The 16,542-nt window shown below is 38.4% G+C and overlaps 1 protein-coding gene across 2 annotated transcripts in view; it reads left to right on the top strand.

The window, feature by feature from the left end:
* The window catches only part of L2HGDH (L-2-hydroxyglutarate dehydrogenase), a 42,066-nt gene that overhangs the window by 1,417 nt on the left and 24,107 nt on the right, over window positions 1-16,542 (top strand). For both annotated transcript variants that reach the window (XM_030319057.1, XM_030319055.1), the window contains exons 2-4: window positions 2,761-2,876; window positions 3,606-3,757; window positions 10,282-10,413. In XM_030319057.1, coding sequence (XP_030174917.1) covers window positions 2,761-2,876; window positions 3,606-3,757; window positions 10,282-10,413 — 400 coding nt within the window. The remainder of the gene's footprint in view (window positions 1-2,760; window positions 2,877-3,605; window positions 3,758-10,281; window positions 10,414-16,542) is intronic.

The raw sequence follows: 16,542 nt of genomic DNA, 5'->3' as shown, positions 1-16,542 counted from the left end.
AACTGTTATCACAAAATACACCACAAAGATATCTCTTATGTTACCAATCCCTTTATATTCACATACCATCTCTTCACCCTTCCTAACCCTTGGCAATCACTAATCTAGTCTCTAGCTGTAAAATTTTGTCATTTTGAGAAGGTTTTATAAGTAGAATTACACAGTATATAACCTTTTGAGATTGGCTTTTTTCACACAGCATAACGTCTTGGAGATTCATCCACGGTGTTGCCTATATTGACAGCAGTTTCCTTTTAGTTGTTGAGTAATATTTCATCATATGGTTGTATTACAGTTTGTTTAACCATTCACCAGTTGAAGGACATCTGAACTGTTTGTAATTTGGGGCTCTTATGAATACAGCTGCTGTGACATTTATATACAGGTTTTTGTATGAACATCAGTTTTTATTTTTCTGAGATAAATGCCCAAGGGTGTAGTTGCTAAGACATATTTAGTTAGCACATGCTTAGTTTTTTGTTTTTGTTTTTTTATTTTTTTTTTTAACGTTTATTTTTGAGACAGAGAGAGACAGAGCATGAACGGGGGAGGGTCAGAGAGAGGGAGACACAGAATCTGAAACAGGCTCTGGGCTCTGAGCTGTCAGCACAGGGGCCCGATGCGGGGCTCGAACTCACGGACCGCAAGATAGTGACCAGAGCCGAAGTCGGCGCTCAACCGACTGAGCCACCCAGGTGCCCCAACATATGCTTAGTTTTTTATTTTCATTGTAGGCATGGCTTTTAATATAGGGCCATAAAAGGAATATCCATTGAGAAATACTGAGTATTGATTTATAAAAGAAGAGTACACCAGAGGTTCCCAAGGAAGTATAAAACATGAAGTCATGCACCTGGGATCCAGGTTCTGAATATTAGAATTTCCCTTACAGAAAGACTTGAGATGAGTGGAGTCCATGTTTGGGACTCAAAAAGAGACCATTATATCCTTTAAGTGGGAGATCTTCAACAATCCAAAGAATGACCTGAGGAAGAGTGGGAGATCAATGATGTGGCCCAAATTGGGTAAGATATAAGCCCAAAGATCTGTTTTTCCTATGTACGAGTGAGAACAGAACAAAGGAGGTTGTGCCAACGTCACGGCCTAAACCAATTATCTTACTTGAGTGGAGTGTGTTATACAACGGCAAAGATAAATGTTTAGTTTTTTAAGAAACTGCTATATTCTTTTTCCAGGGTGGCTGTACTATTTCACATTCCTACCAGCAGTGTGTGAGTGATCTAGTTCCTCCTCATTCTCACCAGCATTTGGTGTTACCACTTTTTTTTTTTTTTCAACGTTTATTTATTTTTTTTGGAACAGAGAGAGACAGAGCATGAACGGGGGAGGGGCAGAGAGAGAGGGAGACACAGAATCGGAAACAGGCTCCAGGCTCTGAGCCATCAGCCCAGAGCCCGACGCGGGGCTCGAACTCACGGACCGCGAGATCGTGACCTGGCTGAAGTCGGACGCTTAACCGACTGCGCCACCCAGGCGCCCCAACCACTTTTTAAATTTTAGCCATTCTAAGAGGAGTGTAGTGACATCTTATTGTAGTTTTAATTTGCATTTCCCTAGTCATTAATGGTAGTGAACATCTTTTCATGTGCTTATTTTCCATCTGTAGATCTATCCTCTTTGATGAAATTTGTTCTTATCTTTTGCGCATTTTTAAAATGGCTTATGTGGGAGTTCTTTATGTATTCTAGATAGGAGTCTTTTGTCAGATATGTGGCTTGCAACTAACTTGTTGGTTGTCTTCTTACCCCCTTAACAAAATGTTTTGCAGAACAAAATTTTTAATTTTGATAAAGTCCAGTTTATCAGTTTTCCTTATATGGATCATGCTTTTGGTGTCTTCTCTTCACTTAGCCCTAGATCCCAAAGGTTTTTTCCTTTGTTTTCTTCTACAAGTTTTATGGTGAATATTTGATGATATAATACATTTATTGTAAATTTTTAAAAATTAGAATACTGGTATTGTGTGCATGTTTTAAAGAAGCCTTTTAGAAATAACATATTGACATATTTACAGATGCTGTTTAGGATTTACATCAAAATAATTTAATGCAGGAGGAGGTGAAATAGATGGGATATAGAAAAAGCAAGATTAGCCATATGCTTACAAAAGTAGATATGTTGGGCATGAGGTAGGTGCTAAAGGTAATCTTTTTCTGCTTCTCATTACTGAATTAGATAGGCTATACATGCCCTTCCTAATCTTTGAAATGGTTGTATAATCCGGATTTATCATGGCTGAAATTGTGGCTGTAAGCCTATTTCTGGATCAGTTATTTCCCTAAGGTTTGAAATTCTCACTGGCTGTTTCCTTCTCAGTAAAAAAAAGTTCTTGCACACTGAAGACTTGAGTGTCTTGAAGGACCTAAGTCTTAAAGACCTAATGTGTTGGTTTATCCTCAAGAATACTGCACTTGAGTTTTAAATGAATAGTTGGTAGAGAAGAGTGTGATGCTTAACACAGAGTAAACACTCTGCCCAGGCAGAGTGCTGTGGAGGGTGAGATTGAGAGAGGCTTGGGAACTAGTTACCCTGCCTGCTGGGTGTGGCAGCTTATATTACTGACCCAGCAATGCATGTAATTCTTAAAGGCTTTTTCCTTTAAGAAGACAATATCATAAAGCCCAGTAAATATTTGATTGTAATGATTACAAATTAATAGTTTGGTGAAAATTATGCACACGAAATTTGATGAGATCTACTGTAAACATGCAATACTTTAAAGGTGACTTTCTCTTAAAGCTCATTTGATGTAGTCGTTATTGGTGGCGGAATTGTGGGCCTTGCCTCTGCCAGAGCACTCATCCTGCGACATCCAGCACTTTCCATTGGTGTTCTGGAAAAGGAGAAAGATTTGGGTATGTATATTACCAGTGTTGCTCTTTGGGCTTAACCTGAATACCTGCTCATTATTTCAGTTCTGCATCTTTCATGTTGAATGTCATTAGTAGTACCTTAGTTTGGGTTCTTCATAAAGCAGAGCCTGGGACCAGAACTTGAGTAGAGGTGATTTATTTGAGATGTTGTTTAGGAGGCAGAAGTGAGGAGTGTGGAGAGTAAGCCTGAAAGGAAGAAAAGCCACAGGAGGGTACATAATCAAGGTTGCAATTGTGAGCTTGATTCCTCTGGGACCTCTGAGGAGCAACATAAACATTTCCAAGGATTGTGCTCATTTTTCCATCAGCTAGTGTTTCTACTGGCTGAGGATTGCCCCTGGGGACATTGAGTTGTAATCTTCTCCCTCTCCCCTCCTGTCACATTAGAAAAGGCCCTGGGGCGGAATACCCAGAGCTATAGTGGGTTTGCCAGCAGGGAGAGTTGGGTTTGTGCACCAAAGTTTGCTAGTAGTGAGGAGTGGGTTTGTGCATCAAAGTTGTAACTGAAGTGAAAGATGGCCTGAGGGGATGTGGCATGGATACCAGGGATGGCTACTAGAAGAAATTACCAGTGTCCTGCCTATAAGAACAAACTCAGGCAGAATTTTCAATAATGTGGTCTCTACTAACTTCAACTTTGTTTGTTCCTCCACTTTGTAGCTTTTGAATACTTTGTATAGTTTCTCTTATCCTGTTTCTCTTGTCCGGTAGCTATTCACCAGACTGGACATAACAGTGGTGTCATACATAGTGGAATTTATTATAAACCTGAATCTCTAAAAGCTAAATTATGTGTACAAGGTGCAGCCCTCATCTATGAGTATTGTAAGCAAAAAGGAATTTCCTACAAGCAATGTGGTAAGGTAAGGCATTTTACTACAGCCTTGACTTACTTATAACTAGCATTTTCTTAGCAACGTTTAATGTTGAATTTAAAAAAATGGCTTTTCTATCTTTATGTAATTTTCAAAGTCTAATGTTAGAAAATAACTTTAGAAAAAGTGGTATGACTAACTCCACGTAATTTAAAAAATAACAGTTTTATTGACATATAATTTATATACAGTATGTGATACAATTCACCCTTTTATTGAAGTGTTCAATTTGGTTTTTAGTATATTCATAAAATCATGCAGCTGTCACCACTGTCTGATTTTAGAACATGTACATTACCTCAAAAAGAAACCTTTATGCATTAACAGTCATTGCCTATACCTCTCACTTCCTATTCCTACCTTTCCCTGGCTCCTGGCAACCACTAATATACTTTCTGTCTCTGTGGATTTGCCTATTCTGGAAGTTTCCTATAAATAGAATCCTACAATATGTTGTCTTTTGTGACTGGCTTCTTTTACTTAGCATAATGTTCTCAAGCTTCATTTATCTTATGGCGTGAATCAGTACTTTATTCCTTTTTATAATCCATTGCGCAGCTATACCACATTTTATTTACCTATTTATCAGTTGACGGACATTTAGGTTGTTCCCATGTTTGACTATTATGAACACTGCTATTAGACTATTACGTATAATGCGGCTATGGACATTTATGTACACTTTTTTTGTATGGACCTGTATTTTTTTTAATATATAATTTATTGTCAAATTGGTTTCCATACAACACCCAGTGCTCATCTCAACAGGTGCACTCCTGAATGCCCATCACCCACTTTCCCCTCTCCCCCAACCCCCCATCAACCCTCAGTTTGTTCTCAGTATTTAAGAGGCTCTTATGGTTTGCCTCCTTCCCTCTCTGTAACTTTTTTTTTGGTTCCCCTTCACCTCCCCCCTGGTCTTCTGTGAAGTTTCTCAGGATCCACCTATGAGTGAAAACATATGGTATCTGTCTTTTCTCTGCTTGACTTATTTCACTTAGCATAACACTCTCCAGTTCCATCCACGTTGCTACAAAAGGGCAGATTTCATTCTTTCTCAGTGCCAACTAGTATTCCATTGTATATATAAACCACAACTTCTTAATCCGTTCATCAGTTGATGGACATTTAGGCTCTTTCCATAATTTGGCTATTGTTGAAAGTGCCGCTATAAACATTGGGGTACAAATGCCCCTATGCATCAGCACTCTTGTATCCTTTGGGTAAATTTCTAGCAGTGCTATTGCTGGGTCATAGGGTAGGTCTATTTTTAATTTTTTGAGGAACCTCCACACTGTCTTCCAGAGCAGCTGTACCAGTTTGCATTCCCACTAACAGTGCAAGAGGGTTCCCGTTTCTCCACATCCTTGCCAGCATCTATAGTCTCCTGGTTTGTTCATTTTAGCCACTCTGACCAACGTGAGGTGGTATTTCAGTGTGGTTGTGATTTGTATTTCCCTGATGAGGAGTGACATTGAGCATCTTTTCATGTGCCTGTTGGCTGTACGGACCTGTATTTTCATTTCTCTCAGATACATACTTAGGAGTGAAATTCTCAGGTCATATGGTAACTCCAAGTTTAACATGTCGAGGAACTGCCAAACTTTTTTTTAAAGTTCCACACTATTTTATTTTATTTTTAAACATTTTTAAAAATGATTTTTATTTATTTTTGAGAGACAGAGAGTATAAGTCGGGGAGAGACAGAGTACGAGCTGGGGAGAGGCAGAGAGAGAAGGAGACACAGAATCTGAGGCAGACTCCAGGTGCTGAGCTGTCAGCACAGAGCCTGATGTGGGGCTCAAACTCGTGAACCACAAGATCATGACCAGAGCTGATGTCAGACACTTAACTGATTGAGCCACTCACATGCCCCAAAGTTCCACACTATTTTAAATTGCCATCAGTAGTGAGGATTTCCGTATCTCCACATCCTTGCCAACACCTGTTATTGTGTCTTTTAGCCATCCTAGTAGGTGTGAAGTGGTATGTCAATATGGTTTTGATTTGCATTTCCCTAGTAATTAATGGTGTTGAACATCTTTTCAACATGCTTATTGGCCATTCAGTTATCTTCTTTGGAGAAATGTCTATTCAGATCTTTTGCCCATTTAAAAATTGAGTTATTTGTCTTTATTCTTGAGCTATATGTGTTCTTTATATATTCTTGATACAGTCCCTTATCAGCTATCTGATATTTACTAAAATACTACTAAAATACTGAAATATTTTTATGTATAAAATAAAATAGTAATAATAGTAATGGTAATAATAATAGTAATGGTAATACTTTAACTGTTACTAAATATTTTTTCCTATTCTGTAGTTTGTTTTTTTTTTTTACTTTCTTGATGATATACTTTGAAGCACAGAAGCTTTTAATTTTGATGAAGTCCAGTTACCTTTTTTCTTTTGTTGCTTATGCTTTTTGTGTCATATCTAAGAAATCATTGCCTACCCTTAGATCATGAAAAATTACTCCTACGTTTCTAAGAGTTTTATTATATCCTTAGCTTTGACATTTAGATCTATGATCACTTTTTTCCCCCCAATTGAGTTGATTTAACTCCAGGTGGGACAGAATTTGAGGTAGATCAAAGATTGAAGAACAGACTTTGGCAAGATCCTGAGCTGGGTTTACTCTGACTTCAGAGCTAAGGTAGGAATGGCTGAGTGAGAAGAACTAAAGAGAAGATGAGCCACTGTAAGATTTTTTTATTTTTTATTTTTTTAATATTTTTTTAATGTTTCATTCATTTTTGAGACAGAGGAGACAGAGCGTGAGCAGGGGAGGGACAGAGAGAGAGAGCCAGACACAGAATCCGAAGCAGGCTCCAGGCTCTGAGCTGTCATCACAGAGCCTGACTCAGAGCTCGAACTCACAAACTGCGAGATCATGACCTGAGCCGAAATCGGCCGCTTAACCGACTGAGACACCCAGGCGCCCCAGGATTTTTTATTTTTACAAAAATGTATTCTTAAACATACAGCAGGGTCCAAGATGACACTTTATTCTAGCTGTAGGTGGCAACAGATACTATGGCAGGTAATCCAAATGTTTAAACAAGAATGGAATTAAAGATCACCACTGCCTCAGGCCTCAGGCACAAGGAACAACTTATTTTTTTTTTTGCCAGATTTCTTAATTCCAACTGTGGCCAGAAGATTGTTTCCCACAGCCTTCACTTTTAGCCCCCTGAGTTTCTTCTCTTTTTGTTTCTGCTTGAATGCCTTATCTTCCTAGTTCATTTCCTTGGCCTGCTTCTTTGGCTATTTCAGGGGCTTACCACCTTCACAGCTGGCCTCCTGCTCCTTCCCCAGACTCTGCCACCAGAAGCAGAGCCCCCCACCCCAGCCCTGTACCTGTACTTACAGTATATGATCACTTTAAATTGATTTTGGCACATAGTGTGAGGAAGGGGCTCAAATTAATTCTTTTGCATGTAGTTACGCAGTTGTCTCAGTACCATTTATTGAAAAGACCGTTCTTTCTGTTGATTCTAGCAATCAAAAGATTGTTTTGACACCTTTATCAAAAGTTAGTTGAGCATAAATGTAGGATGGTATATTTAAGATTCTCAATTCTATTTCATTGATGTACATTGATCTTTATGCCAATACCGTAGTATCTTGATTATTGTGGCTCTTGATTATATTTTGAAATCAGGAAGTGTGAGTCCTCTAACTTTGTCCTTTTTTCAGGATTATTTTGACTCTTCTGGGTCCTCTGCATTTCCATATGAGTTTTAGGGTTAGTCACTTTCTCCAAAAAAGCAGCTAGAATTTTGATAGAGATTGTGTTGAATCTATAGATCAATTTGGGGAGTATTGCCATCTTAACAATATTAAATCTTGCAAACCATGCGCATGGGAATGTCTTCCCATTTTTTTTTTTTAGATCTTTAATTTCTTTCAACAATGTTTTGTATTTTTCAGTGTACAAGTCTTGCATTTTTTTTGCAAAATTTATTCCTTAGTATTTTATTCTTTTTGATGCTTTTGTGAGGAGAAATGTTTTAATTTCATTTTGAATTATTCATTGCTAATGTATAGAATATGATTTTTTATATATTCTTTTTTCTTGCAGCCTTGCTAAACTCATTATAGTTTCTTTGTGTGTGGATTCCTTAGGATTTTCTATATGCAGGATCATGTTATCTGCAAATAAGATAATTTTACTTCTTTTTCAGTTTGGATACCTTATATATATATATATATTTTTTTTTTTTTTTTCTTGCCTAATTTCCCCAGGTAGGATCACAAATACAGTGTTGAATAGAAGTAGTGAAAATGGACATCCTTGTATTGTTGCTGATTAGAGAGAAAGCATTCAATCTTTCACTATTAAGTATGATGCTAGCTGTAGGTTTTCTGCAAATGCCCCTTATAAGTTTGAGGGAATTCTTTTTTATTGATAGTTTTGTTTTGTTTTGTTGTTTAAGATTTTTATTAAAAAAAAATTTTTTTTAACGTTTATTTATTTTTGAGACAGAGAGAGAGCATGAACGGGGGAGGGTCAGAGAGAGGGAGACACAGAATCTGAAACAGGCTTCAGGCTCTGAGCTGTCAGCACAGAGCCCGATGCGGGGCTTGAACTCACTGACCGCGAGATCATGACCTGAGCCAAAGTCGGCCGCTTAACCGACTGAGCCACCCAGGCGCCCCTAAGATTTTTATTTTTAAGTAGTCTCTACACCCAACGTAGAGCTCAAACCCACAACCCTGGGAACAAGAGTCGCATGCTCTACCAACTGAGCCAGCCAGGTGCCCCAAGTTTGTTAAGTGTTGTTTTGTTTTTTTTATCATGGAATGGTGTTGGATTTTCTGTCTCATCTTTTCCACTTTTGTTGAGGCAGTCATGTTGTTTTTATATTCTATTAATATGGTATATTACATTAATTGACTTTTGGATGTTAAATTGATCTTACCTCCTGTAATAAATCCCACTTGGTCACGGTGTGTAGTTTTTTATGTTACTTCACTCAGTTTACTATTGTTGTGTTCAGGATTTTTGCATCAATATTTATATGGGTCACTGGTCTGCAGTTTTATTTTCTTTTGATATCTGTGTTTGGTTTGGGTATCTGGCTAATACTGACCTCATAGAATTAGTTAGGACGTATTCCCTCCTCTTCTGTGTTTTGTTTTGTTTTGTTTTGTTTTGTTTTGGCGGGGGGGGGGGGGGGGACAGAGGGTAAGCAGGGGAGGGGCAGAGAGTAGGAGACCCAGAATCTGAAGTAGGCTCCAGGCCGACGCTGAACTCATGGGCTGTGAGATCATGACCTGAGCTGAAGTCGGAAGCTTAACTGACTGAGCCACCCAGGCGCCCCTCCTCTCCTGTTTTTTGAAATAGTTTATGCAGAATTGGTATTAATTTTTCTTTAAACATAGGGTATCATTCATGTGTAAAGCCCTTGGGCCTGAGCTTTTCTTTATGGGAAGTTTTAAAGTTACTAATTCAATCTCTTTACTTGTTACAGGTGTATTCAGATTCTTTTTCTTCTTGAGTTAGTTTTAGAAGTTTGTGTTTTTCTATGAACATTTCCATTTCATTTAGATTATCTAATTTGTTGCCATACAGCTATGTAATTTGTGAATATTTTCAGTCGTTCTATGGGTTGTCTTTTCTCTTTCTTGATAGTGTCCTTTGATTCCACTTTTATTTTTGAGGTTAATTATTTGTTGATTTAAATAACCTTTGTGCCTTGATTAAAAGTATAATCTCATGAAATTCTGGTGACTTCTTGCTGTGAAATAGCAATTTGTGAATTCTAACGTACCTGTGAATATGCATCTCTGCTTTTCTTTTCTAGTAGCTGTTAATTAAGGAAGAAACTACTTCAAAAAGATACTTTGCCTAGAAATAAAATGAAAAAGAATCCTAAGTAAAGTTGATTAATTTACTGTTTTTTTCCCCTCTGCAGTAGAATGCATTAGTAAATATTTTATAATATACTTTATTCTAGGAAATAAAGTGAATAGTTTTTCTGTTAGTGATATCCATTATACTGAATACCACTGTCTTTCTGATATATGGGCATTTTACATTCTCTTATAAAAAGAAGGCGGCCATTCTGTTTTTCTGTTTGTTCTGTTTTTTGTTTTTGTTTTTGTATTTTAATTGTAAAGACAAAGCCACCTGTGCTTCTCACTCTTTGGGATTGAGGGAGTGATATTGATGACAGTTGCTGTGGCCAAGATTCATGTAGCAACCATGATAGCAGAAGGGGAGATTGAGGCTACATCTAACTTTTGGGGAAAATTTGTTTTAATGCAGTTTTCTTAAGATAACTTTTTTCAGTGGTAGAGGAAATTGAGGTCATGAAGAAAGAGAGAAGTAGATAAAAATCAACTGAATTTGAATCATGCAATAATGTATGATTTTCTGTTGACTTTATCTTTTATAGCTAATAAAAGCTATATGTTTAACTCTATCCATTTTTTTTTTTTTTTTTTTTTTTTTTTTTTTTTTGTTTTTTTTTTTTGTTTTTTTTTTTTTTTTTTTTTTGAAGCTTATAGTAGCTGTTGAACAAGAAGAAATTCCCAGACTTCAGGCCTTATATGAGAGAGGCCGGCAGAATGGTGTCCAGGGCTTAAGGCTAATCCAACAGGAGGATATAAAAAAGAAGGAGCCATATTGTAGGGTAAGTGATTCACTAACTCTATGTACATGCTCACGGGGACATTTTTGTTTAGGGCTCAGTACTGTGACATGGAGGCGGAGGGTGAATTTATAGGAGGCATGAATTACTGCTTCTGTGACAGTGAGGTGACAGACACAAGAGGGCTTGCCATAAACTGAACACCTGATTTCTTCTTTCTTTGTGAGAAAATACCAAATCTGAAGAACATAAACAAAGGCAAGAGGAGGTCTGAGACCATATGGCATATTGGGAAAGCATTGAACAGTGAGGTATGGTTGAATCCTAGGAATGTAGGGAGAGATAATAGATGTGACTAGAAAGGCAGGATTAGGTGTGTGTAAAAGGCCTGATATTCCTGCTAATAGCTTTGAAATTAGTAGGCATGGGGAGCCACTGGAAATTTTTGAGGAGGGTAGCTACATTATCCATGAGTGTGAAGGGTAGGTTGTAGAGTATCTTGCTTAGAACATGCTATGGGCCCTCCCCCGTTCATGCTCTGTCTCTCTCTGTCCCAACAATAAATAAAAACGTTGAAAAGTCCAAAAAAAAAAAAAAAAAAAAAAAAGAACATGCTATGGGGAGAACAGATCTTTTCTTTAGGAAAGAGACATGAATAATATTTTAATAGTTACTCTGCATATTGACTTTCTTTGATAGTCTTTCAGAGGCTATCAGTCCAACCCCCAGTTCCACTAACTGTTCTAACAAATGGCTGTTATCTCCTGTTCTGCCCACCCCCTCCATTTTATTGACCATGTACAATAGCAGGACTCTAGGTACCGGTCCTAGAGAATGTGACTTTGAACTCACTGCCGGGCAATGCTTATCAAAAGCTTGGTGTATGGGAAATAAAAACACAATTTATGAGCAGTATCTTGAAGGATAGGTAGACCACTTATTCCCATACACAGTGGCACACCTTCACTGCACTGTTTGTCTCTCCCCATGCTACTCCTCTATCCCAAATTACTGTCCTTGAATTGTTCTTTGGTTTTATGGCGTCAGCCTAAGGAGAAGGTCATTGTGACACCGTGGCCTCTACTGTTAGGATGGGGTCAAGGACATAGGTTGTTCATTTTGTTACCCAACATCTCTCTCTCTGAAAACCCTCAGGAGAAATTTTCCTCAAACTTCATTTCTAAGAATAATTGTGTTCTTTCTGAGCACAGTTGGCTTGTTTTTATCTTACAAACACTGAATCATTTCATTGATTGTGTTGTTGTGTATGTCTTGACTGCCAGGAAGCTGAGAGACACATTTGTGCCACACTCCTGCCAGATATTTAGGTCCTTAAGCATACGTTTTTATTTTTATGTCTTAACTTCCTTCTTCATTTCCTTATATCTTTCTACTCTCATTTCCTCTCTGCCTTGATTTTTTGGACTTTTTTTCATTTAATCATAACATATAACAATCATAAATGTACAGCTTGGTGAACTTTCATAAACAGCAGAACATTACCAGCCTTGCGGTATTCTCCTCAAGCCCCCTCTATCACTACCTTTCTCTTAAGAGTAAACACTGTCCTCGCTTTTTACATCACAGGTTTGAATTGTATTTAAGTGGAATCATGTAGTATGTGCTCATTTTTGACTGAACTTAGTTATAAGTTTATAACTGTAGTTATAAGTTTCCTTGCTGTACTATTAATAGTCCATTGTATGAAGGTAGAGGTCAAGATACATTTTTTTTTCCATATGGATACCCAAATGACCCAGCACAGTTTATCAAAAAGACCATTATTTCCGCATTGCACTGCAGTCTTACCTTTGTGATATCAGGTGACTGTATGTGTGGGCTCTATGTCTGGACTCTGTTCTGTTACATTGTCTCTTGTTTTACCACTACCATAATATCTTAATTACCATAGCTTTTTAGTAGGCTGAAATACCTGGTACAGTAATTTCTTTAGTTTTGTTCTTCAACATTGTCATGGCTGTTCTTGGATCTTTGTATTTCTATATACATTTTAGAATTAATTTGCTAAACTCCACAAGGTAACCTTTTGTGATTTTAATTGAGATGGCATTGAATCTGTAGGGCCATTGGAGACAATTTATATCTTCACAGTATTTAATCTTCCAATCCATCAACATAGTAGATCCACCCATTTATCTGTATCTTCTTTAATTCATTGCAAAAATGTGTTATAATTTTCAGTGCAGAGGTCTTTCATATCTCTTAGTTTCATTTCTAAGTATTTGATGTTTTTGATACTCTCATAAATCGTATTGTTACTTAAAGTTCATGTTCTACTTGTATGTTGCAAATGTATGAAAATATAATTGATTTTTGACCTTGCATACATCTTAGTTGTTAAATTCACATATTCTCCTAGTTTGTCTATAGTTTATTTTATTCTTTTTTGGATTTTCTATTGACAGTAAAGCTGTCTGCAAATAATTCTTTCTTTCCAATTCATATACTTAGCTGGCTCAATATGTAATGCTAGTGTCAATTGTTTTTAAAAAATTGTGTTTAAACATTTACCCATTTTTGAGAAAGAGAGAGTGAACAAGTGGGGGAGGGGCAGAGAGAGAAGGGCACAGAGGATCTGAAGCAGGCTCTGTGCTGACAGCAGAGAGCCTGATGTGGGGCTTGAACTCACAAATCCTGAGATCATGACCTGAGTCAAAGTCAGACACTTAACTGACTGAGCCACCCAGTCGCCCCTGTTTTTTTTGTTTTTATTTTAGAGAGAGCATGCATGAGTGGGGGAGAAGGGCAGGGGGGAGAGAGAGAATCTTAAGCAAGCTCCATTGAGGTGCCCGATGCAGTGGGATCATGACCTGAGTTGAAATCAAGAGCTGGGTGGATGCTCAACTAACTGAACCACCCAGGCACCTCTAGTATATATTGTTTTGTGTTCCTTGTTTGTTTTTACAAGCTGCTTCAAATCTTTTCTGCAAAAAAGACAAGGTAGAAATAGATTTTTTTCCCCTAAAGTTATCTTTAGTTGTATAGTTGAAGTTGGGTTTAAATACATGGTTCTCTTAGGGCTCCTGGATGGCTCAGTCAGTTAAGTGTTGGAATTCCATTCAGGTCATGATCTCATGGTTCTTGAGTTTGAGCCTCGCATTGGGCTCTGTGCTGACAGCTCAGAGCCTGGAGGCTGCTTCAGATTCTGTGTCTCCCTCTCTCTCTCTGCTTCTCCCCTGTTCATGCTCTGTCTCTCAAAAATAAATAAATGTTGGGGCGCCTGGGTGGCGCAGTCGGTTAAACGTCCGACTTCAGCCAGGTCACGATCTCGCGGTCCGTGAGTTCGAGCCCTGCGTCAGGCTCTGGGCTGATGGCTCAGAGCCTGGAGCCTGTTTCCGATGCTGTGTCTCCCTCTCTCTCTGCCCCTCCTCCGTTCATGCTCTGTCTCTCTCTGTCCCAAAAATAAATAAACGTTGAAAAAAAAAAATAAATAAATGTTAAAAAAAATTTAAATAAACAGTTCTGTCTAAAAAAAAAAAAAAAAGAAAGAAAGAAACCAGCTTTTCACACATCATAAGGTTAAAGATGAGTCTGGATATTGTGCTATGCCCCAATCATGTGATATTTACGGGTCTCAGAATGAGGTAGATGAGCTATGTGTACATAGATCATCAAATTACATATCTACATGTATTTTTTGTCTTAAAAATGAATAAAGTGATTCAATTACTTTGCCAAGGTCACACAGCTTCTAAAGAGTCCCCTGCCCCCAGATCTGATTCAGAATTGGTATTTCTTCTATTCAGTTCCACCAACATTTTCTTCTTTACTAAATGCCAAATACTATGGTAGGTACTACAGATAAGAAGATGAGGAAGAAATGGTGGTCAACCTAAAGAAAGTTACAGTGTAGCAGAAGATGTAATTTTAATACAGTGATAAGTATTTTGATAGAACTGATACTCGGTTTATATCGATGTACAGAAAAGCTTTTAGCTTCATCCAGGAGTTTAAGAAAGCATTCTTTAGGTGAACCTTCACTTGAAAGATAAGTAAGGAGTGTAACTTATAAAGGAGGCACATCTTGCTTTTCTCTGCGGCCTCTGCAGAACTGATCTACTTTATATAATGCCACATTAGCATTATCTGACACTTTATATAATGGCACATTGTAATTATCTGTGCCTAGATATATTTCATGGTGGCAATGTATAGTGGAAAATACAGTCTGGTTATTTCAGAAAGGTCTCTTGAGTGAATTTCTCCCTTGTCCTTCAACCCTATGCTACTACCAGGACTGGTGGGCAAGATTTCTATGGTATGGGGTCATATCTGTTTCTTCCAGCCTCTCCACAAAGAAAAAATTTATCAGGGCAGCTCTAATAGGTCTCTTTTTGGACCAGGTCTCTTTAAGAAGGAGATTAAATAGGGGCACCTGGGTGGCTTAATTGGTTAAGTGTCTGACTTTGGCTCAGGTTGTGATCTCTCGATTTGTGGGTTTGAGCCCCACATTGAGCTCTGCACTGGCAGTGTGGAGCCTGCATGGGATTCTCTCTGCCCCTGGCCCATGCTCTCCCAAAAAAAAAAAAAAGATTAAATACCAAATACCCCCAAGGGGAGCATCTCAAAAAAATTTTTTAATGCTTATTTATTTTTGAGAGACAGAGAGGGGATGGGAAGGGCAGAGAGAGAGGAAGTCACAGAATCCTAAGCAGGTTCGAGGCTCTGAGCTGTCAGCACAGAGCCTGATATGGGGTCCAAACTCAAAAACCAAGAAATCATGACCTGAGCCGAAGTGGGATACTTAACTGACTGAGCCACCCAGGCGCCTCCACCTTAGAAAATTTTTAAATGCCTTTGTAAACTTTGACTTTAGAGGATAGGTCTTGCCAATTCTCTGTCTGGGCAAATCCTGATTGCTCACTCTGACCTTAGCTTTCCTGATCTTGCTGCCCTTTCTTAAACACTGTTGGTCAACCACACATTCATCTGTTCCTCTCTCCTCCTGACTGACTTCCAACTCCCAAATTTCTGTGTCCTGCTTGCCTGGTTCTTTTCCAGCCACCTGACCTGCAGTGGCCTCAGATTTCAAGCTCTGACCTGCTAACCTGTATGGTGCATGCCCAGCCCCCTAGCTGACAGCCAGCCTGTCCACCAGTCCCATCCTGCGCCAGGGTATTGGATTGCTTAGCAGCAGTGACTCACTCCACCTTACCTTCCCCCAACATTTACGTAGAGTGGGGCACACCGACATCTCATGAGGAGGAGCAAAACCGAGACTAGAAAGAGAAAGAAAAGAAGGGAGACCTTTAAGGGAAGGTAGAGAAGGGGGAATATCTAGTATGTTTAAAGACAGTCCTCAGAAGTTCATTCAGTAAATGTTTGAGTGCCTTCTGTGTGTCAGGCATTGTATTGGGTAATAGGAAAATAAGATGAATATGGAAGATATTTGGGTTTCTAAAAAACTATTGATATGAAGCACTTTTACAGCATGTTTTTGTCCCTCTGTTATCTTATTTGTCATGTCGTTTATGCAAATTGAGTTTTTGTGACTAAACTCTTGGTATTATCCTAAGGTAATTTTTCCAAGGGTATTGTACCCTAAATATTGTTTATAGTTTGAAGTTGGATTATAACTATTGACTTGTGAATTTGGAAGTGGTCAGGCAATATAAGGTCTAATATAAAAATCTTAAACTTGTATCTACTACATTGAGACAAAAGGAATGATTTTTGTGTTTGGCAAATGATCTCATATTCTGGAAGCAAGAATAAAGTTTGCCAAATGTTGCTTTCAATTTATGACAAGAGACTGTTGTGTGTTTTATGTGCCTTTTACCCCTGGTGTGATCTGGACATTTGGAATTAATGGTCAGGGATGGGTAGCAAAGTTAAAAGCTTTTATTTTTTTTTCTAAATTTTTTTTTTTTCAACGTTATTTATTTATTTTTGGGACAGAGAGAGACAGAGCATGAACGGGGGAGGGGCAGAGAGAGAGGGAGACACAGAATCGGAAACAGGCTCCAGGCTCTGAGCCATCAGCCCAGAGCCCGACGCGGGGCTCGAACTCCCGGACCGCGAGATCGTGACCTGGCTGAAGTCGGACGCTTAACCGACTGCGCCACCCAGGCGCCCCACAAAGTTAAAAGCTTTTAAAGGCTAAGCAAGTAAATGTATTGGAGTTGCGGTGGGACTGACTATAAGAATAAG

This window comes from Lynx canadensis, chromosome B3, assembly GCF_007474595.2.
Source record: "Lynx canadensis isolate LIC74 chromosome B3, mLynCan4.pri.v2, whole genome shotgun sequence".
NCBI classification, from domain to species: Eukaryota; Metazoa; Chordata; class Mammalia; order Carnivora; family Felidae; genus Lynx; species Lynx canadensis.
The sequence above is the reverse complement of the archived record's forward strand: the minus strand, read 5'-3'. Positions and strand labels throughout refer to the sequence as shown.